Source organism: Pseudonaja textilis, chromosome 1 (assembly GCF_049901715.1).
Source record: "Pseudonaja textilis isolate UNSWEBS1 chromosome 1, rPseTex1.2, whole genome shotgun sequence".
NCBI lineage: Eukaryota > Metazoa > Chordata > Lepidosauria > Squamata > Elapidae > Pseudonaja > Pseudonaja textilis.
The window spans coordinates 287,695,314-287,719,479 of record NC_141990.1 but is presented as its reverse complement, the minus strand read 5'-3'; the positions used below and the strand labels follow the sequence as shown (position 1 = coordinate 287,719,479).

At 37.5% G+C, this 24,166-nt stretch overlaps 1 protein-coding gene and 1 long non-coding RNA gene across 20 annotated transcripts in view; one reads left to right on the top strand and one right to left on the bottom strand.

Moving 5' to 3' along the window:
• Positions 1 to 11,112, top strand: part of LOC148128245 (uncharacterized) — a 69,945-nt gene extending 58,833 nt beyond the window's left edge. Inside the window, exon 4 of the long non-coding RNA XR_015741114.1 lies at positions 10,483 to 11,112. This is a non-coding gene — a long non-coding RNA (uncharacterized LOC148128245). The remainder of the gene's footprint in view (positions 1 to 10,482) is intronic.
• NRXN3 (neurexin 3) overlaps positions 1 to 24,166 on the bottom strand; it is a 1,274,597-nt gene that overhangs the window by 874,921 nt on the left and 375,510 nt on the right. For all 19 annotated transcript variants that reach the window (XR_015741112.1, XR_015741113.1, XM_087922067.1 and 16 more), the window contains 2 exons: positions 4,984 to 5,422; positions 2,751 to 3,134 (listed from right to left, as the gene is read on the bottom strand). Coding sequence is in view for 17 of the 19 variants with exons in the window: in XM_087922067.1 (XP_087778193.1) it covers positions 2,751 to 3,134; positions 4,984 to 5,422 (823 nt within the window). In the remaining 2 variants the exon portion in view is untranslated. The remainder of the gene's footprint in view (positions 1 to 2,750; positions 3,135 to 4,983; positions 5,423 to 24,166) is intronic.

The window sequence follows — 24,166 nt, the reverse complement described above, 5'->3', positions numbered from 1 at the left end:
ATAATTTTAGATTGCTCTGGGATACCCATTAATTCAACTTTATTTACAGATGTACAATTTATCCACTTATTATAGTTCTATATATACCTGCCTATACCTGCCTCTCTGAGAAGAGAGAACTGTCATTTTCTTTGTCCTGCAATGTTCCTCTCACAAACCTGAACGTAATGAAGCAGACTGAACTTAAATTCTGCCTAAGAGGAGTTGGTCTGGAAATAATTTGACTCTCTACTCCACTCATAAATTTGGATAATCCAGGACATGGGTGCTTAAATAGTATGTGGCCTTGAGAGAAAAGGCAAAAAGATGCAGCCAAGAGAACAGATAAAAAGCAGCTAAGCCCACAGTAAGAATATGGGCAGGGCAAATAGCTCAGAAGCCACCTTCCTAATTTTGTGTGCTATAAAGAGGACAGAGAGAGAAAAGTACTTTCAGACTTGCAAGATTGATGTCAGTGTTGCAAAGTAAACCACACAGTAAACACAGCCAGATGAGCTAGTTCGACTTTACTGTCAAGCTACATTAACAGAATCTTTAAAATGAGAACCCCCCCCAAAATGTAATATACAAATAACTTCACCAAACTATGAACAAGTTTTAATGCCTTTTTTATCCCTTCTCTCTTTATTCAAACTCCTTTCATTCACTCTATCAAGCCCAAAATTGACCTAATGTCAAGCATCCAGACAGTATCCATGATATCAATCACTCCAGAGACGTTATCTCTCCAATTGATTTATTAGGAACAGATCTGACATGTTCAAAAGCAATTTCCCAAGCGAAAGCTTTTTCGCTTGTTACACAGAATCCACCTTCTCTCCTCCCTTCTCTCCTCCCACTTCTACACTTCATAAATCACGAGAACCAATTAACTGCAACTGCAAATTCTTAATATGACACACAGAATAACCTTGAACTTTTCAACTCCTCTAACTCTCTCTAAAAAAAATATGTGGCAGCTGAATTTCAAAGCTGACACATATGTGTAGCCATATCAGTTAAGCTTAATATATATTCTTTTTCTTACTTTCTCTTTGGCGGTCATGGGGGAAGGGTTTCGGGCTTACCACATTACTAAGGGAGGAGGAGTGGAGATAGGGAGAGTTGCTTAGGTTAGGTGATTCTTCTTCCCGTGGGAAAATGAGCTGACCGTGTTCAGGCCTCTTGAGGTGGAGATTTATGACATCAAGCAACATTGAATTACTTCTATTGGAGAATATGACTTTTGGGGGTTGTTTCTAACTTCTGATATTATGGGGTAATTCCAAGTTGTGTCAGATCCAGAATTACCACGGACTTTGCCAATTTGATGCTTTCCGAAATAAAAGAAATTGTTTTGGAAGATGGACTTTACTCTTTTCTTTTTAAATGGATTTCATCACTTGGAAACCTGACACACTCATTATTCTGCATTGAATGTCATCCTTTTTATCTTCCAGACACAATTTTCCATGCTAAAATATCATTTTGCTTTTTCATTAGACCTCCTTCGGTGATGCTTTTTTTCTCAATGGATACAGGCTGATGGAAGACTTTAGTAGACCTTTAGCATGATATTGCTAATGATCCCACATTAGATCAGAATTTGAGTACTTCCCCTTACCACTCAGACATGAGTGCTCTCCTAGGCAGCAATTATGACCTGTGGTTATTGGTGAATCATATCCTCATCCTTCATGTAGCACTAAATTGAACAAAAGTTGAGCCAACTCAACAATAAGCTTCACTCTGTGCCAGTTGGTTGCCATTTTATTGTGGATCACTTAATTCACATATTGTGAGCATTGCATATGGGGCAATGTGATACAGTGTTGGATTCAAAGGAACCTGGTATTAACTTGACTGTTACCTAGAAACACTATTACCAAACTGGAAAATGAGTTGGGCTGGTTTGAAACAGCAGTGGCAATAGAAATTGCCACAGTATCACAAATAGAATAATTTAGTTGTTAGTAATTTCAATTTCACCAAATCAGCAGGATTGGCTATGGGCCATTTTGAGTATTTGGCAGATAACCTATAATGCTGGTTATATTAACATGACCATTTCAAGGAAAACAGATGTAGATGTTACATCAACTAACTCCATATATTCAGCAAAGAAAATGGCTCTGCATATTATACAGTTAAAGAGGCACCTGAGAGGTACTACAAAGCAACAGGCCTGGAAAAAGAAATTGTTGCTTTCCTGTTTCAAAAGGAGATGCCTTAGTTATATCCCCATTTATTGCAAAGCTCCCATTTTAAAAGATTTGCATAGACATAAAAAAACAGACATTGTTTCATACTTTGATGATACAGTGAATGGAATCTTTGCTATTCATAATTTAGGTTTAGATCTCAAAATACATTTGTGCATTTTTTTTGTTTTATTGTATTGTTATTTAATGTATTGCTTTTACTTTAATGTAAGAATTGTGCTGAAAAAAAATGTTGGAATGTAATGGCATTTCAATCTGCTCTTTAATTCACAAGTTGCAGCTTAAGTCAATTCACTGGAATTAACCAAGGCTGAAATCCTCAAGATATTGAATGCCAAAAATGGCCAGATTCAGAGAAGAAGCCTTTTGATTAAAAACTCTTTCTCTGATGACCCAGTGATCAGAGAGTAAGGACAGGGACAGCCAAAGGCCAGATGTGACCCAGAGGCTATAAAATGCACAGGTCTAACATAAAGTATCAAGAAATTAAAATGCCACCCAAACAACATTCAACTCTGGCTAAAATATTTTTCTGAATTCTGAACTTACCCCGTTCACATGTTCTTCCCCAGTAGCCAGTGCCTGTGCAGTCGCAAATGAAGCGATTCCAGCCATCCTTGCAGACAGCATTGTTCTTACAGGGATAACTATCACATTGTTTGGTGTTGACCCTAATGCAGGAAGATTTGACACCAGCTGCATTCTGCTGCTCTGCCAGCTGCCGGATGTTCTTGCTCCGCCCATCAATGAAGAGGTCTCGGATACAGCCCACATAACCATAGTTCAACATAGCTGTCCACAGCTCAGTAGGAAGGACAAGGCCAGCCCGATTTTCAGGCAGTCCTCCCAAGTACATGTCTCCTTCCAGATCCAAGATCTCACTCTCTCCACTTGCAGTGAATGGTGTCCGTCTGCTGTTCACTGAAATGGTACCTGGAAGGAAAGAAAGAAGAAAGGAAGGTCAAGCAAGAGTCCAAGAGATAAAACAAATCACTTTCCTGTGTAGCTTGAATTCTGATGAAGGGTGAAACACTTAGTGTAGACGGTCAAGGAGTCCTCTTTATATAGAGGACAGAGAACATTTGTCCTGAAACATGTTACTGCCTCCTAGCAGAACTGACAAGACTGTATTTTCACTGTCTTGAAAAACTAGAAAATCTATGCAGTATAACACATCTATTGCCTTGCAATGATATCAGTAGTTCCAAAGGTTATTTTTATGCATGGTTTTGAAAGGTATTGCAGGTAGTCCTCATTTAGCAACTATTAATGGAGACAATGGTGATGAAAAAGTAACTTTATGATCAGTTCTCACACTTGTGACCCTGGCAGGTCTGTTGAGCAAAGGAAAGCTGGAGTAAGATCATATGAACTGGCCCTGTTTCACTTAGCAACCACTTTACTTAGCAGCCAAGTTGCCAGACCCAATTGTGATCACTAAACAAGGAATATCTGTACTGCAATAATCTGGCAGTTTGATGCAGAATTATTGGTGAAGAATATGGAAGCATAAGACAAGCCAATTTTACTGTATGCCTAACAGTACATTGTTATTGCATCATCTTTCGGGTAGGTTCCACCAATTTAACTGAATTTCAGAGTAGCAATAACATTTGGTCCACAAATTTAAGCCATTGAAATATGTCTATGTATGATTAAAGTGCATCCTGCAAATTCTTTAAAATAAAATACTGAAAGGTATGGATTTCAGCTTATGGGCAGAACACATGTTTTTTTTGCAGAAAGTCTCTACTGGACTTCTAAAAAGTATGGATAATATAGCAATAACAACAGTACTTAGACTGATATACTGCTTCACAGTGCTTTTACAGCCCTCTCTAAGTGGTTTACAGAGACAGTATATTGCTCTTAACAATCTGGCTCCTCATTTTACCAACCTTGGAAAGATGGAAGGCTGAAACAACCTTGAGCCTAATTAGATTTAATCTGCTGAATTGCAGGCAGCCAGCAGAAGTAGCCTGCAGTACTGCACTCTAACCACTGCACCACCACGGCTCTGAATATAACTGATTTTATGTCAGTTAGTGCTCCACCTCTGCTTACTACATCAGCACCCTGTGAAGCAACCTCTCTCATTCTCTCTCATTCTCTCACTCACTGTCTCTCCCCTGCCCTCCCTTCCTCCCTTCCTCCCTCCCTTCCTCCCTCCCTCACTCCATTTTTACTTTCTTCTGTCTGTCAGTAGTGGAAAGAGGAAAGATCAAGTGAGGAGAGCTTCCTTTGCAATAAGAAAAAGGTCCAGCTCTGAGCTCCTGAAAACGCTAGTTCCTGCTGCTGTAAATCAGCTTCAGAGTGATTGTTGAACCACAGCTTAGCCAGAAATAAAGTGAACAAAGACCACGGTGTGGAATCACATGGATACAAAGGCAAGCCAAGAATTACGCAAATACTGTGTGAAGGAAAGTGTTTAAGAACACAAGTTGAATTCTACTCTGGACACCTTTACTTTCATTTGTAACATTTGGGATGCTTTTACAGTATTCCAGCTCAAAACCATCACCTTTGCTAAACCTGCAATATACAATCACAGACAATCGCCATTGTCAAGCAATTCATCTGATTTTATTGTTTCGTAGTTTAAAATAATTTCTATTAGAGCAGGGATGTCAAACTTGCGGAGTCATGGTGGCATAATGAGTATCAGGACTTCTTTCCCCTTCGCTAAACTGGACAGGGGCAGCATGTGACGCATCTGGCCCCTATTTGACACTCCTGTATTAGAGAAACAGATATATTTACACCTCAAGGATTTGGTGCATACCTGATCTACCATCTCTCTGTATATCAACATGATACCATTCTCCATCATTGGCTTTCCTCTGAGTTGCCTTTACTTTAACAGTTCCAGAGCCCATATCAAGAAGAAGGTAGAGATTTCCATCCAGGAGTTCTACTGCAAAGAAATCCACTTTGGTATTCTTCTGGCTTCTGGAATCCTTCCTCTCCTGGGGTTTACCATGAGTGAAAAGAATAAGGCCATTGGGCTCTGTAGTGCGGAAGTCAAAAGAGATAGACCCCATTCGCTTGGTGTTCCACTTAGGCAGGCTAATGTAGGCCTCGGGATTTTCAAAATTGATTGGATCCAATGTGGCTACATTCTCACATGTAAATTTCACCTCCCCGTAGATTTTCATTTTTGTGTCGCCAATCCTTGCCAAACGAGATAACTCCAGACGAATATCATTATTCTTATAAACAACCTAGCAGGGAGAAGGAAAACAGTTACAAATCAATCATAAACAATGCATATTTTAGAAAGATACACCTAAAATGTATCTTGGCATATGACTGACTTTCGGTTAGAATTTAATATTCAAAATAAATGCTATAAACCAGGGTTAATTCCAAGAAAAAGTTATCATAAACTCTTTAATTTTATTTAATATGGTTCAATTATATATTTGGCAAACAACATCTCCTGCTTTTCATTATGACCAGATCTAACAGTAAGCTAGCAATAACCTGAGATACAAAATAATGATCAATTTCTTTGGTCGAATAATATACCAATTTGTATGAATAACATTCCAAGTGTATGTTGTGAAAATAAACAAAACTAAGTTAATTTGTTACTGCTGGTTGAGGGAAAAGATCATGGAATGTTTATAACAAGTTCACAGACTTTCCCTATAGTAAAAATATTTCCAGATAACAACATTTGAATTCTGAAGATACTGAGAATAATTTATATGTCTAGTAGTCACAGTTTTTTGACATTTTTGAGACACATGGTTTAACAATTAACATGGTAATACATCTTAAATAACATGGAAGAATATACTAGGCACAACACTGAATTCCTATTTTGGAGATCTGGATTCAAATTGCTACTCAGAGTTGAGAATAAAATGGAAAAGTTTCATAGATGCCTCAAGACACCCTTTGCTTTTTGGAGCACAGCAATAAGCATGTGATTAGTTTTTTAAAAAAGTGTTAAAATATCTGCGATTCTCTGCTCCTAGTACTATAGAGAATGTTTGCTTGTTTGATGGTCATATGTACAAAAAGAGAAACACTACTTCACACCTGAACCCTAAAACATAATCATGCAAAATATCTGTTATCCACGTTGGGTAAGATTTTCTTTGCACAACTATGAATGCTTTATATAGGTTAATATAGAGCATGATATGGAACCAAGGAGAACAAAGAGGATAAATAGCCCTGCAAAGACATTATTAAGCCTTTTAATTTATAGCATAATGATCATGATGCTTAACTAAACCCTTCCCCGAAGCTCCTATATATAAAAGTGTGTGATAGCTGGACCTTGATATTTGCATTGTACTTTTTTATTAAAGCTGAAATTACATATGAACTGGCCTTTGTCTTAAACTAGTTGTTACAATTCAAAAATTATCTATGTAATAAGCTCTGTTTGTGTGCCCCAATGGGATGAAGCTGAGGATATTTCATTCTCCTCAGGAAAATACCAATGTTGAAAGCAGGTTGAAAAAGAATATTGGAGAAAACAGAAATATGTTGTGTGTTCAACAACAGAATTATCCTGGAGAAAAAAATCTTACAGGCATGCCACCAGCTGTTTCCTCAGACTAATGTAAACTAAGTATACAGAAGGTGTATCATGTACATTTCCCAGTTGCCATAGCTTGGGGTCAGCCCACTTACAGTTTGCTGAGGATAGGACTGCACAATTAAGCCTCCATCTTGTCGCTGGTCCCTGCTAAAGCATAATGAAGAACAGATGTATTGTGCAGCCAGAAAGTATTATTGTGTGTGGGCAATGTGCGTGTGTGTAGGGAGAAGACAGAAAAACAATGGAGAGGCATTCAAAAATACTCTTTACTTGCCTCCCTGTGATGCATAACATTCCCCTGGCTGAATTGTTCAAGTCTAGACTGCTTTTCAGTACAGAGGCAGTGTGAATCTTGGTGAAGTCTTCGAGTTTCAACCATAATTGAACCCAAAATTTCTGTTCCTAAGCAAGGCAGTTGTCAAGTGAGTTTTCCCCTATTTCACAACCTTTCGTTAAGTGAATCACTACAGTTGTTAAGTTAGTAACATGGCTGCTAAGTGAATCTAGCTTCCCCATTGACTTTGCTTGTCAGAAGGTTGCCAAGTGTCTGAATTTTGATCACGTGACAATGGGGATGCTGCAACAACAGTTGTGTGCAAAACAATCATAAGTCACTTTTTTCAGTGCCACTGTAAGTTCGAACTGACACTAAACAAATTGTTGTGAGTTGAGGACTACCTGTGTTTTATCCAGAAGCAAGCCTCATATATTCAGCAGAAGCAATTCCAAGAGCAGAAGTGCACAGGAACAACTTAAGAATGATGGTATTGGTGAGAAGTTATGCCTGAATGAAACATTTCAGCTAAACACCCAAACCTCATCCTGCCACATGTTCAGGGAAGCAAATGGTAGGGTGGTTTTTCCAGTCATAGGCAATGCTGAGTAGGAGAGGAAAGAACCCAGAAGATACCAATCAATGGGCCTTAGAATACCTTGAACTGAACAGCAACATTGGCCCAGCTCCTGGGGTGTGGCAAGGCTAAGGTGCAGGGGTAGTGCTTTCTAGAACAGTTTCCATCCTTTCCGCCTCAGAAATATGAGGAAAGCACATTGCCACGATCATGAAGAGGAATCATGTTTGCAGAACATGATGGATCAATTATTTAGGTGCATTATATATAACCATCACATCTTTTCCAATTGCAGCAACTTATGGATTTTTATCTACTGTCAAAGACAGTAGTGCTTGGAAGCAGAGCCCTTGGAAAGGCTATTTGCTAGATCAGAAATTTGAAAAAACATCCCCGAAAATGACAGCGGCAAACCTCTGATAAGAAAAGTACACTGATGTAGTTGCCAGGATTAAATTGACTAGCTATTCCTCACACTTTTCTAGGACATATTGTGCCAGTCCACAGTGTCTTCCCCAATTGTACTTAAAGACAAGGTGGTTGCATTGGAAATAAACACAAGGTTTGTTTTTCAGACTTTATCTTTATTCATTAACGTAACTACTTCATTCCTAATGCAACCTCCTTATCTTTTGTATAATTGGACAGGAACTGTAGCCTGGCACATTTAGGCACAACATGTCCTGTAAGAATCTGAGCAATAGCCAATCAATCTTAGATGAATAGCTCAATTCAGTCACAAAAGAGGTTTATATTGAATTCATGAGACCCACACCTTTAAAATGTGCAGAGATTCACAATTTCAGCTGACATTTCTGAATAACAGGCAAAGGAAATCCTATTTTATTTAATGGGTTTTCCTCTCATAGAAACTGACCCACTGAGCTGAATGGAATAGTTACTAAAGTCTCACAAATAACTATGGAAAGTGGGCTACGCAGCATGATGCCTACTTCCAAACTTCTTAGTAGTCTAAAAAATTTAGTCAACAAAAAAATTGTATCTAATCTATGTTTTTTTAAAAAAAAAAACAAACCCCATCTAATCACCTTATCAAGGGTGGTATTCAATTTTTTTAACAACCAGTTCTGTGGGCGTGGCTTGGTGGTCATGTGACTGGGTGGACGTGGTTTGGTGGTCATGTTATTGGCTGGGCATGGCCAACTCAATATCACTCACATCAAGGCACGCATCTCCTTGCCTGGCCTCTCATGACTGTGGGGATGCTGCAACCATCGTAAGTGTGAAAAATGGTCATAAGTCACTTTGTAACTTTGAATGGTCATTCCACACAAGCAAAGTACCAGCAAAGGAGGGGGAAAAAACTCCAGAGAAGTTCCTGAGACAGGAAGTCTAGTCCTGCCAAGAATGTAATAAGGGTTAACGGAGAGGCAGTTTCTGTAAGCAACACCAGAATGTTTCTTTCCTGCCTTCCTTATAGGATTAGGCCAGTAATTTCTTCTAACAACCAGTTCTCCAAATTGCTTAGAATGTTAACAACCGGCTCTAGCGAATAGGCGCAAACTGGTGGAATCCCACCCCTGCACCTTATCCATAGTAGATACTACTATATCTGGCTGTAGCCACTGGATGTTTCACTTCACATCTAATAAAATTCAGAAGGAAACCTCATTCCCTTGGGTGTGCTGACTGATGGCCGTGTTTCCTTGCGTCATATTCAATTGCAGCTTTACAGCATTCCACTAGATGTCCCCATTGTCTTGTAATGTGCACACCAAGAGCAGTTCCCCACTAAAAAGTATATTATATGATGGGTGAAATTTGAAGGCCTGTGCATGTGTATTCATTTCTGTTTACACACATACTTAAAGGTTTACAGTTCCTTGGAGGGATTCTGCTTCCATTGCCCAATTGTGTCAGTTACTCTTTCTCTTAAGTTCTATCCACACTTCTGCCCAGGAGGAAAATACAAGGCCTGCAAAGTCTGCTTTTCTTTGTTCTTCCATGTTTTCATACAAGAAGAGAAGGCTGATTAACAAGCACTCAGAATAGTCTTAGTATCATTTTTATTTTCACTTAACAATTAATTCAGCTTTCGGAATACCAGTTTTTATAATACTGACCATCTACTACTTTGTGGTGCCTGTCTTAATGAAAATGTTCCTGCATGCTCATGCATTTATTTCTTATTGCTCTGACGCTAACCTAAACTGATGGGCAATTAGAGCAGAAGATCAATTATCTGTACCTTGCTTATCTAAAAATGTCTTGGTTGATTCACTGTGTACACTGGTTGCATATATGCAAGTCATTGCATTCCTTTGCAAATATCACACCCATTTATCCAAATGTCTAAATTAATTGAAGATTTTTAACTTTCCCTGATGCTTCTGTTAAGACAAATCAAGTTTTAGTGAGCATCAAGAGATCTATTCTCAATAATCAAATTACCTAATAGGGGTTGATGGGAAATCTCTTTCATATACAAACAGAAGGGAAATTGATTACCTTCTAATATAAATGTCCAGGTAAAAATGGTTTAGCTTTGATTAGAAAAGTATAGTTTAGGATTAATTTGTTCTATGATTTATAGTAACATCAGCTTCCTACTATGGGAAATTATATGAAAAAACATGCAAAATACAAAATATATACCCACTCTGATAATCCTGTGGTTTAGAATATACATCTATGAAGCTTATAGTACTCACAGCTGTGGTTTGGGTTGTAAATTAAAATACAGTAGAACTTCCAGCATAAGAGCAGTATATTTCCGTTTAGCTGAAATGTTGCAAATGCAGCATTGTAAATATTCAAGCTATTGGTATATAGTTTAGCAGCATCAGTATATCCTTCTTTCCCCCTGTATAATTGTTGTAAATGCTGAAGTAATCCTTCTCTTCCCTTCCAGGTGGCTTTAAGAATAGCAAGATCTGAGGGATATGGAAATACAGTACACTGAAGCATCCCAGATCTAAAGAAGAAAAGTCACCACACTAACCACTTGTCCAGAATGGTATAAGATCTCCTGCTCAAGCTGAGGGTTAGACTAGAAGACCTCCAAGGCCCCTTCCAGCCTTGTTATAGTACCTTCACTACAGATAAAGCAAAGCTAAATGGGGAAATGAGAAAAGTGTGCCTGGTCCTGCCATAAAACCAGTAGCTAACTTTAGGATTATTTGAGAAGACTAGAAATCTATGTTAAAGCAGGGGATGTATTGATACTGACAAACTTTCAATTACGTCATCAGGAATATAACAGATTCTGAATGTGCTTATAAATAACTATGATGTGTTTTGCTCCATCAGGAAAATAATTTATTAAATCCAGTTGTGGATGGAACTTCTGGAAAATGTAGTCCAATAAGAACTGGAGGGCACCATGTTGAGGAAGAGTCAAGGAATTTTTGAAGCAATCAAATTGACAGTGCTAGGTGTGTTTTGTTAATGTCCAAAAGTAAGTATCTATTTTTCCAAATTGCTGAATAGACACTCCTGAACTGGGCACTCTGGTTTAAAGAATTGTCCACATTCATTTGTGTAGAATGGGCTCAACTCAATTCAGAGGCATATAAAAGGGCTAATTTCTTCTATCACCTCTTTCAAGATGCAACCCCACCCCCCCGCAAACTGGCAGAAATTAGCCCTTTTTATATGCCTCTGAATTGAGGGGGAAAATACATAAGTACTTCTCCAACAACTGTATATGATGTGATATTCTTAAACTAGCCCTGTTTACTAAAGGAAGATGTACATGGAACCATATTTGCTGCTTCATAATCAGGGAAAATCCTTTCATTTCTTTGATTATTTAATATTGCTCATTATTTATTCAATAATTTGAAGGTTATTTTATCTGGAAATAATTTCCACAGGACAAAGAGGGAAACTGTTATTTACATCTAAGTCAACTTCCTAATAATTTGGTTTATTTCCTTCATTGGATTAAAGACAGAAGTAAATGCTGTACTTTTATTAGATGCTATGTTACTGTAAGGCTTGATGCTAACTGTATTGTAACTATATAATTAATTAAATATTGAGTTTACCTAATGCTGGGCAATAAACTCTCAGCTGGGTTTTCTTTCATTGGATTTCACTTACTTGAAGCAAGAGACCAACTTATATAGAGAGGTCTCTAGGGGGCGTGCATAAGCGCACCAATGTGCCTACCGTCCCTGTCCTATTGTTTCTTTTATTTTTCTTTTATTTTCCTTATATGTACCCATTTCATGTATTCATAACTATGTATACATTTATACTTATTATCTTGTAAACAATTGACAAATAAAATAAATAAAATAAATAAATAAAGTCATTTTATTTTAACACAGACAGTTCTTAACCAAGATTCCCAATCAATCCCAAACTGACTGAATTATTTTTGTGTCTCTATTCGACAAGACAAGATAAAGGAGAAATATCACTGAACTGTATTTATTTTTGCAAAGTTCACACAAGTATATGAAATTAAGGAAATAGCTTATAAAGTTTTATAACTAGAACTTAGTATCCCTTAACTTGATTACTGAAATTTACCCATTTGAGGGGGGGGTGTGTTCTCTGATACACCAAATCATATGCTAACTGACTCTGCTGGGTTTACACAGTATGTTAAACACAGACAATAAAGTTTAAACTAAGCAAGCTTACTATGCTCTCTCTCAAGCTAAGATCTTGTGGGATTTCCAGATCCAGAAAGACGGGCAGGTAGTAGCCAATCAACCAAACATTGTGGCAATAGAAAAGGGCAAGAAGACAGTAGTGGTAATAGACACAGTAACATAAAAAAAGGAGTACAAGAAACTGAAGAAGTACCAGGGCCATGGAGTGTGAAAGGCAAAATGATTCCAGTAGTGGGACACTGTGTCTTAGGGCTGTGGCTCCTAAACTGGGAGAATGGATCCAATTGATCCCAGGAATGACATCTGAGCTCTCTGTCAAGCTCTCTGTCCTCTCTGCAGTGCACCCATAAGGGTGAGAGGGATTTTTTCATTTTTTTTAATATAAATGAATAAAAGTTTGCAATTTTGGAGTTAAAAACAACTAATACAACCTAAAAAGAAAAGAAAAAGTACATAAAAACCTTATATATTAAAGAAAAAAGATATATAAAGAAATAATTTCCCCCTCAAATCCCACAGAATCAGACTAGGTTCTATGAAGGACACCAGATGAGTGGATAATTCAGAGAGGCCACTAACAATCAAGAATTTGTTTGCAAAACTTCTAACTTCCCCCTTCATTGTGGCAAATAAAATTCAGTAACTTATCATCTTCTCTAATATTTTTGGGAAATGCCCAGCAAGGCAGGGAAGAGGAATCAAGTGGGAAGTTAGCCTTGAATTGTTGTGCATTCTCAAGACATTCATGTCTCTCTCCCTCTCTCCCTCTCTCCCTTCCCCCTCCCTTCCTCTCTCTGTGTGTAAACTAAAATTTTACATGACTTGTTAAACATGTTATTTAAAGGCTGAATATGTACTTCCTGTGCCACTTCAACAGCAACATTTGTCTTATACAGATAGAAGGAGCAGGAATTACCAAAGCCATTAAAGATGCAGACCACATCCACAAAAGAGACAAACCAACTCTGCTCTATAACAAAAATCATAAGAAAAGAAACAAAAGTTCTGCAATAGAATAGAAAAGTTCCCCTGCAACTGAGACACTCAAATGAGAGTAAAGTATGTTCTATAATTCTTTTGCTATTATTGTAACTTTCTTTTTAAATGTTATTCCTTTGTAAAAAAAAAATAGTGAGAGTTTTGTAAAGAATATAAAAATTAATATAAAGAAAAGACAAAAAGTGTAAAGGGAAAGAATGAAAAGTAATAGAAACTGCTTCCAATTTTCTGTGCAGCAAAATATAGGTGCAATTACAAAATCACTTTTTATTCTATGGTTATAAAACAAAAGCTCCCTTTTTCTATTATTTTTAATCATCAAAACATAAGATCATTTTGTTCTGTTTCATGAAAAAGGTCTATAAGAGGTTTCTAGTCAGCAATATAAATGTTGTTTTTTCACTTAATACACATTCCTCCTCCTATTTTCTCCACCATAACCACCCTCTGAGGTGAATTGAAAGAGACTGACTGGGCCAAAGTTACCCAGCAGGTTTCCATGCCTAAGGCAGGACTAGAAGTCATGGTCTCCTGGTTTCTAGCCTGGTGCCTTAGCCACAAGATCAAAGTGCCTTTTATTCGTCTTCATCAAACATTCTTCCATTTTGAGTAATGTGTGTATTCCCCATGTAAGCATATAATAATCTTGCTGCAGTTTTCGTATGTACTTTTAAATGTTACTTCTTTAAAAAAAATTTTTTTTGCTTAGCTTAGCTTAAGCTAGGCTTTTTTCTAAAATTGTTGTTTCATAGATTAACCATTTACAATCTAGACCAGGGGTGTCAAACTCGTGTTGTCACAATGTCATCATGTGATATAACGTGACTTTTTCCCCCTTCACTAAACCAGGTGTGGGCGTGTCCAGCGCATGACGCATCTGGCCGTGGGCCATGAGTTTGACACCCCTGATCTACACTGTAAACAGCAAAGCCTGACAGGAATTGCGGGGAATACTAATAGTTGTACACTGACTATATATATGTTACCTATTCTTGTACAAAATCACAATATAATTGATTTTGGCCAAGTGAATTCTATGAATTCATTGGGGATTATAAATCATTCTTACTCAGCTTACTGAGCAAACTGAGCAAAATGTAGTTTAATCAATGCAATATATACAGCACTTACAGGAAAATGGTTATATTTATTCTATTATTCTATAAAGGTCCCCTTCTAGGGAAGATGACTTCAATATTTGATACTGATGCTACATTTCAATCAAGGCATAATCATTGGAGGTTTGGAGGTCTGAGTTTCTTCTTCTGCTGCTGCTGAATGTCACTCTGATCTATGCTTTAATTGTGGATGCAAAGTCTATGGAGATTCTCAATCATCCATGTTATGGTTGTCCCAAAGATGCTTTTCAAAAGGCAACTGGGCTTCTTTGGTATTTTTTTCTCTTGAAAATGTTTCGCTTCTCATCCAAGTAGCTTTTCAGTTCTGAACTGAATTTTCCCTTTTAAAAGTACATGTAGATGCAAGGGCTCACCTGGTGTGTATTTCCAAGATTTGGGTGGGTGCAGGGTACTGGTCCTGTCTTAGAAATGTGGTCACTTGGTTTCAAGTGTGGTATCAGTCAAGACTTTATGATAGGAGTGGTGATGCAGGACACTGTAGCGGCCTTCAAAGTACTGCTTCATAGAAGATACTGTCATTCAGGACACTGTGCTGGCCTTCAAGGTATTGCTTCATAGACTCTACTTGTGAAATTGCTGCTTGCATACCAGCCTCTCTGCCTGAGTTGCTTGACTCTCTTATTTGGCTGGTGGTTTAGTTATCCAGATTCATGGTTCTGGAGGGTCAACCTGTCTACACTGGGCTTGGCATGAACGCAAGAGCTCATGAACATCATGGGCCTGATCCAGATTATTGACAGATTGACACCCAGTAGATGTCACACATTAGAACTAATTTTTGTCTTGGGCAGTAGCAATATAATTGCTTGGAGTCAGAAGATGTTATCATGGATGGATCACCCTCTGTTAACCTTTCACTGTTTTAGGAATGCCCCTGCTGCAGGATGGAAGGCCCTATTTTATCTGTCTGCCTAAATCACCTGATGGATCTTGTGGGATTCAAGAGGAAACTTGGTATAATTACTGAAGCTCTGGTGCACACATTTGGCCAAAGTCTTGGTTGCTGTTTGAATGAAGATACAACAGAGATTTTGGATTGGATTGTGCCCATGTGGCTTCTCTTTGTTGGTGGATCCCCTACAGTCCCTTGGTTCCAGGGGAACTCTAGGAGATGAAGTAGTATAAACAATGCCTTGGCTGCTGTTAAAGAAACATGAAGAGTGATTTTGACCTGGTGCAGGTAAGAGCCTGGTAGGTGGGGAGGTTGGACTAGACAACTCTGATTACCTGTATATAAGGTCTACCTTGTAGCAATAAGGGCAATGAAATTTTCTGCACTTATTCCAACCCCATATGCCCCCTCGTATCTTCAATAAGTTCCAGTTGGTTTATTTTTATTTCCATTAATCACCCATAGATGAATGGCTTTATCAATTTATTAAATAAATAAAATTCCCAGATGGAGAAAAGGTGTCATGCCCCTGTGGGAATCTGATTCCGAGGAGGAGGCTGAGCAGCTGACAGGGAGTGGGAGTGTGGCTCTGTTGGTTGTGAAAGAAACTGGGGAAGGGCAAAGGCCGGCTGGGCAGAGCAGGAGAGAGGTAGAGCAAAGCAGAGGGAATTTAGAGGAAGACCCAGGCCCACCCCCTCTTCATCCTAGGACACATAGGGAAGAACAGAGAAGGGAGCAACATGAGTTGTGTGGCTTATTGGGGAGGAAAGGGCTCTGATCCCCTTCATTAGCTGCAGCTGGGAACACAGTGTTTAAAAGGGGGAGTTGTGCACAGCCAACTGTTGAGAGCAAATCATGAATTATCTGGTATTGTCGAGGCTTATCTGAGTTCCTGGCATCTTCCCAACTGTGTGTATTTTGCTGGCCTTTCAAGTCTGCAATTCCTTCTCCTGCCTGGTCAAGTTAATTACTGCGGCGTGGTTGGTGTGGATTTTTATTTACAGTTTGTATGTACTTAGTTTTTGGACTGAAATTCCTCCACTTAAAAACTGTTCTTGGGAGAATTTTTTCTCTAGCCAAAGGTAACCTGGACATTGGGAGCAAAATTGGAGGTATTAAAGGGACTCTTCTTACTTATGTGACTGTGTTGCCTTTGTGCCATGCCCTGGGTCATCACAAAAAGGAATATTTTACTCCTATAGAAAGTTCATAATTTGTACAGTGCCCATATTAGTTCTTAATTTGCCCATTCCTACTTATATTAGGTCCAATCCAAGGTTATTGATAGAAAAACAGAACTGCAATCCCATTTCCATTGGATTCACTAATTAATACAAAAAAGCCCTCAAACATTCACCTATCCACAGAAATGGTAAACCATGAAAGACACTATTTAGAGTTCAGTGGATGGAATATGAACCATCATTAATACGGCTAAAAACTAACCTCTATGGGTGGCTCAATACTCTTTAAGCTATAATAAAATATTTCCCCTGTGGGTTTCTTTTTAAGTTTTTCAATGAATAATGTTAGAAAATTACTGGGAAATTTCTAGTTAACACTCAGCACATTTCCAGTCAATCCTTACACCCAGATCAGACCAAGTATACATGCCACTTGATTCAGCTAACAAACATATACATTGAAGTTTATTGATTAATCAAAGGCAAACATCAGAGGAAAGAAAGTTAATTGGCAAAATCGGACAAAGTACAGGGAAAAGCAGGGAGAGCATAAGACATATACCAAAAGTATACTTTACACTTTCTACGTAATTGTATCAAAACACAGTGTTTTCCTGAGTCACTGAAAATAATACTGTGAGCTTGGATAGAGAAGGGGGTGGTCTTTAGTTATTCCAGCTTTAACCCCTTTAAACCCATAAAAGTAGCAAAACAGCTATGGAAAATAGGACACCAGAGATCCCTTATCTATTCTATACAGTGAAAGAAATAATTTGTTATACATAGTTATACATAATATCCAGTTAGCACAAACGAAGAGTGCAATGAAGCTAACAGAGCACATCTTGGCTGCAAGTGACACATTCCATTAATCCTTTGGTTTGCTCTGGAATGCATGAGCATAAAAGGTGAGCTCACTTCCTATGAGGAATAATGCAACTGCACTCTGGAGTGTTAAGAAGTATCAGACTACCCAGGAAACTGCTCTGAAAATGTGCAAATGGCAAAAAAAAGCATATTACAAGCATTCTGACTAAAGCAATTAGGAAAACGTCTCGCTCAAGTTTCCCCAAGAATTATCATGTTTTTCACACTATAAGAAATATCTATGCATCTTATAGAGTGAATGTTACTGAAGCCCTGCCCGCCCACCGGCCCCCACCCTTCGGCCTCTGCCTCCCAGCAATTTGCCTCCTTGCAGCAAACAACAAACAGCCTGGTCAGCTTCAGCACAGTCTGATTTAGCACAAGCATCTGATTGGTGGTTGGATCGGCCTCCCGGAATACCAGGTAACAGATAATCAGAGTTGAAAGGGACCCTGTAGGTCATTTAGTCCAACCCACTGCCTAAGTGGGACACCCTACACCATTTCTGACAAATGGCAGTCCAATCTCTTCTTGAAAGTCTCAAGTGATGGCTCTCCCACAACTTCTGAGGGCAAGCTTTTCCATTGGTTGATTTTCTCACTATCAGAAAGTTTGTCCTTATTTTCAGGTTAAATCTTTCCTCGTTCAGTTTCCATTCATTATTCCTTGTCTGGCCAACAGCTGCTTTAGAAAATAGCTTGACCCCTTCCTCTCTGTAGCAGCCCCTCAAATATTGGAAGACTGCTATCATGTCTCCCCTGATCCTTCTCCTCACTAGACTAGCCAAGCCCAGTTCCTGCAACCATTCGTTGTATGTTTTAGCCTCCAGTCCCCTAATCATCCTGGTTGCTCTTCTCTGTACTTTTTCTAGAGTCTCAACATCTTTTTTATACTGTGATGAACAAAAGTGGATGCAGTACTCTACGTGTGGCCTTACTAAGGCTTTAAAGAGTGGTATTAGTACCTTACTTGATCTCAATTGTATCCCTCTGTTAATGCAACTGAGGACTGCATTAGCTTTTTTGTTAGATATGGCCCAGTGTTCTAGTCTGTCAAGATCCATCTGGATCTTGAGCCTATCTTCTTGGGTGTTAGCTATTCCTGCCAGCTTCGTATCATCTGCAAATTTGGTAAGTTCCCCTTCTATTCCCTCATCTAAGTTGTTAATGAAGATATTGAAGAGTACTGGGCCTAAGAGTACTGGGCCTAAGACACCCCACTGCTTACTTCCCTCCATGTAGAGTTAAACCCATTAAGAGCTACTCGTTGAGTACAGTTTGTCAGCCAGTTGCAAGTCCATCTGGTGATGGTGCTATCTATTCCATTTTTTTCTAGCTGACCAAGAAGTCGATTGTGGTTTACTTTTTCGAATGCCTTGCTGAAATCTAAATATATTATGTCCGCAGTATTTTTCTGGTCTACTAATTTAGTCACTATGTTGAAAAATGAAGTAAGATTGGTTTGGCATGATCTGTTTCTAACAGATCCATGCTGACTGCTAGTTATTACTTTACTTGTTTCTAGATGTTGACAGATCTGTTTTTTTATTATCTTTTCCAGTATCTTCCCGGGTATTGATGCTAGGCTGATTGGTCTATAGTTTCCTGGGTCTGTTTTTTTTCCTTTTTTGAAGATGGGAACCACATCAGCTCTTTTCCAGTCCTCTGGAAATCTTTGTGCAGCCATACTGGTTTCTTCTTGGATTTCTTGTTTTTCTTTCTCAGTGGTATTGTGCTGTTCTGGGCTTCTATGATCATACTTTTCAGAGTTTCCCAAGATTCTTGAATTGTTTCCCCTTTTGGATTTTCATCCATGGAATCTTTCCCAAGTTCTCTCTGAGTTTATTGAAATCAGCTCTTTTAAAATCCAAGACTGGTGTCATTATGTTCTATTGCTTGTGTTTGTATTATGTTGAATTCTAGTATGACGTGGTCACTCTCACCCAAGGTTTCTGAAGTTTCAACTTCCTCTATCACTTCTTCTCTGTTTGTAAGAATTAAGTCCAGTATGGCTGTATCTCTAGTTCCATCCTCTACCTTTTGGACAACAAAGTTGTCAGCTGGGTTGGTTAGGAATTTATTTGATTTCCCACTTGGTGCAGAATTAGTTTTCCAGTTCATATCAGGATAATTGAAGTCCCCCATTAACTATTGTTTTGTGTTTCCTGTATATGTTTGTTAGTTAGTTGGCAAAAAGGACATCTATTTTTTCTGCTTGATTGGGTGGCCCATAATATACACCTATGGCCATGCCATTCTTTTTTTCTTTCATATTGACCCATATGCATTCTAGGAGGTTTTCATCTTTGGTTTCATGCATTTCTGTAGCAATATAGTGGTCCTTTACATACAGTGCAACTCTACCTCCTCTTTTATGGGGTCTGGGTTTTTTTAACGATTTGTATCTTTCTACCAGTATGTTCCAATCATGAGTTTCATCCCATCAAGTTTCTGTTATTCCAACTATATCATATCCACCTTCATGTATTTGTAGTTCAAGTTCACCTTGTTTGTTCCCCAGACTTTGTGCATTTGTATATAGGCACTTGAGATCTTTATGTCTGATGCTGTGTTTACTGTCTACATAACCTGTGTTGTGTCTACCTGCCTCTACTTTCTTGCCATCTGTTTGATTAATGCATATGGTATGGCACTCACTATTAAATACTTGGTTTTGCTTGACAGCAAGGTTGATAATCTTACCTGCACAAACAACTACGTTACATGCACTGGTATCCTTATTAATTTTAGGTTGCTGGGGAAATGTTCTGTATCCATTAATTCTCTGTCCCACTGTTCAGTTTAAATGTTTATCCAGAAAATCTGTGAATTTAATACCAAGTAACTCAGCCCCTTTCTTTGATGGATTCAAACCACCTCTTTTGTACAGTTTTTCATTGGACCAGCTGCAAACATCATGACTAATAAAACCAAAGCCTTCCCTTTAGCCTTTAGCCTCATATTAAACTCTCCTACATACTGGCTTTCCCTTTTTGTTCCTTGTATACTGGTAGAACCACTGAAAAGATATGCCTACATCCCATATTAATAAGTTCATACCCCAAGCTCTGGAAGTCTTTCTGCACAGCAAGTATATTCTTCTGGGACCACTGATCAGCTGTTCCGGGCTGCAGGGATCACCGTCACCCATCACCGCTGCCACTGTCCATCGCCACCACTGTCTATTGCCACCTCTGCACACCCCATTTTCAGCATCCACGCATCCTGTTTTCATCACACAGAGGCCAAAAATGGGGCGTGCAAAGGCGGCGCTGGGTGGCGGCAATCCCCGCAGCCGGGAACAGCTGATCAGCGGTATTCTGGGAAACCAGTCCAACTGCTAATCAGCTGCTCATGCTAAATCAGGCTGTGCTGAAGCTAACCAGGCTGTTGGCTGTTTGCTTCAAGGAGGCAAATTGCTAAGAGGCAGAGGCAGATTTTTTTTTCTTGTTTTCCTCCCCAAAAGCTTGGTGCGTCTTATGGGCTGGAGCATCTTATAGTTCAAAAAATATGGTAACAATATATTGGTAGGATATTTTATTTCTTCTCACCTGGACACATACTATCACTTTAACACATTCAAGATAGAGTGAAACACCAAAGTATAAATAGAAAATGAAGCCGGCAAGGGAAAAAAACAGTCAGAAACATCTGTTTAGTAATATTGCTGAGTATTTTGTTTTTTGTTTTTCTTGAAAGAGAAAAGGAAACTATAATCAGAAGCTTGCACAGCTGGCTGGAACCAATACTGCCAGCCAAAACTGACATAACAAGGCAATTGATTAACTGATTCTACAATAGTTTTGCCAACCTGATCTTACCAAAAGCCCTCTAGCCTAGATTTAAAGAACTTCTGCCAACATCTGCAAAGTGGAACCATTTTATACAGTGGAACTGTGGAAAGATGCTTTACAATATGCATGAACACAAAATAGTTTTCCTTGATTCATTAAAGGAACTATGTTTTTGTATTGCTCATATAGCTGCTTTGAAAGTGGTCTCCAAGAATTTCCATTTGCATCTAGAGCCACTTTCACCAGTCTTATTATTGCTATAGTTATATTAACCAGGATCTTGAACCAAATATCAAATTATTAATTTCCTAGGACATAATAAAATGGGATGAATTTTTCAGGAAGAAAAAAAATTGGTACAAGCATAATTATTACAAGATATTATAGAGACATTGCAATCAATGAAAGTGAACAAAACTCCAGAACTGGATAAATTTCTCTTAAAAATTTTAAGTACTTATTGGCACCTATATTATTAGATGTTTATAATGAATCATTTTTTCTTTATTTCCTTGTATTATCTATGAGGTTTGTATTACAATAACACTAAAGCTTGAGAAATTTCACAATATAAGCCAAGCTATAGACTGATACATTTGTTTAATATGAACATTAAAATATGGACTACAACACTAGATAGAAAGCTACAAAATATGTACCTATTTCAATAGGGATCTATAAAAATAAGAACACCCTCCATGTCTCCTTGCTTGTTAACTGATTTTATGGATATACAGCAGTCAGAGATAAAATAGAACCAGTTGCTCTATTTTTCTTGGATGCTGAAAAGGCCTTTGAAATGGTCTAGGTTGAATTTATGAAGTGTGTTTTAAAAAGATATGGATTTGTTTTGTTGTTGTTATTGTTGTTGTTGTTGATTTGGTATTTCCATCCAGTGATGAGTGTTATTACAGATGGATTTATCTCTCAGACTCAATTGTGGCACTTGCAAGGATTTTCCTTGTCTCATTTAATCCTTAATTTGGTTTTTGAATCACTAGCTTCCTATACTAGAGTCTCGAAATATTAAATGTGTTGTAGAATTGTGAATATAATTATTTTGATACATTGATGACACTATTCTAATAATTATGTAAAGTTATTACCAACATTCTTGTAGTCATGTAGCAGTATGGCTTATATTCTGGTTATAAATTGTAACACATCTAATTTGCTGCCTTAAGGATCTTCTATATCTATAAATTACTTAAATCACATTAGGGCCATCACTTCCTCTCATCTCTGGGAAGAAGGTAATGGCAAATCACTTCTGAAGTTTTGCCAAGAGAACTGCAGGAACCTATCCACTCAATCAGCAGGAGTCAATACTGGTTTAAAATTACAACAAAAAACTCTTAATAATTAACATTCCCTAATGCAGGGTATATAGTTATCAATATCTCCTATTGATAGGAGATATAGCTATCAATATTTTCTATTTACAATTATTAGAAAGATGTAAACTAGACTTTGTTTCTGGACATTATAAAACTGAGCTTGAAATAAAATTGTGCACAAATAATGAACATGTAGTTGCTAAAATATATAAAATTTTATTGAAATTTGAAGCAGAAGAACAACTGAAAGACTATGATAAGCAAAGCTAAGTATTGTGATAATATAGATGGAACAATGAAAAATATATGGCTGAAAGAACTGAAATTTACAGTATGTTGTAATTTTAAAAAGAACTTTTATAAATGATGTACCATTGGTATATGTCACCAGAGAAATTGTCTAGAATTTATAAATGTATAATATATAAATTCATGTTGGAAATGTGAACAAATAAAAGGGTCATTTTATCATGTTTGGTGGATATGTATAAAACCTAGAAAAATCTGGATTCAAGTACATTGATTGAGAGGATTTTAAAGATTAATATATTACCGAGACAAGAGATTTTTCTTTTGGGATTATTGGGCAAACAGTCGGGAAAAAAAGTTATGGAGTTTTCTTTTGTTTTTGTATATGTTATCTATAGCAGGATGACTGTATGTACAAAAAAAAAAAAAGATTCAGCATTATCCCCAATCAAGTGACTATTAAGGAACTTGCTAAAATGGCTAAGCTGACTTCTTTGACCAGAGAAAAGACAATATCTACATATTGCTGACTGGAAATCCCTTATAATATTTTATGAACAGAAACTAATGAATTTAAGACTTATGGTTTTGCACAATAGATTATAGAAAGAACACAGTTATGTTGAAACTACAGAGTAAAAGGTAAATGAATAGTTGTACTTATACCTACTTAAAGAAGATCTTTGTATTTTTTGCTTTCTTTTCTACTTTTCTTTTACCTTTTGCCCCTTTCTTGCACTTTTAGTTATTTCTTTGATTGTTTTTTTCTTACTTTACTTTGTATTAGCTTTAAGTTTTTAGTAAAAAAAAAAACTTTACTAAAATTGTGTTTAAAAATAATTAGAACCCCAATTAAGTCTTTGGGGTAATATTATACAGTGGACACTATTTTATTTATGAACAGGGCATACCAAAAAGGCCCCACAGAAATTGTACTATATTAATTACATTAAATGTTTCTTCCAAACATATTCTTGTTTGTTTGATGCATGATGTTTATGTATTCCTAAGTAAAATAATATTTTTCTTGAAAAAAATTAATAAAACATAGTATGATTGTGCTATGGGCCTGACTTTTGGTACATTTGTATGTTTTGAGAGGAATTCCAATGTTTATTCTTATTAAATATTTTACATAGATAACTTACTCAGAATTTTTATGGCAGGCTAAAGCCTGTAGAATATCTTTGGCTTGTTATGATCGTGGCTGTAACCTACTAAGCTCTTATGATGGTGGATGTTACCTACCAGCCTACCAAGATATCAAGCTTTCAACTAGATCATTGAGCTTTTATTTTACTAGCTTTTTTATTTAAAGGGGTGGGCAATATCATTTTTATGACTAAACTTATCTTAAGGCCCATCTCAGCAAGTTTTAAGGATCCAGATATGCTAAACTGGGTTATTAATTTCCAGCTTTGAAAGCTGCCAAAGACTGAATGATTGCTTATGTGCCAGTAAGTGGGACTATCAAGTTAGTGTTGACTCTTAGCAACCTCATAGATTTTTC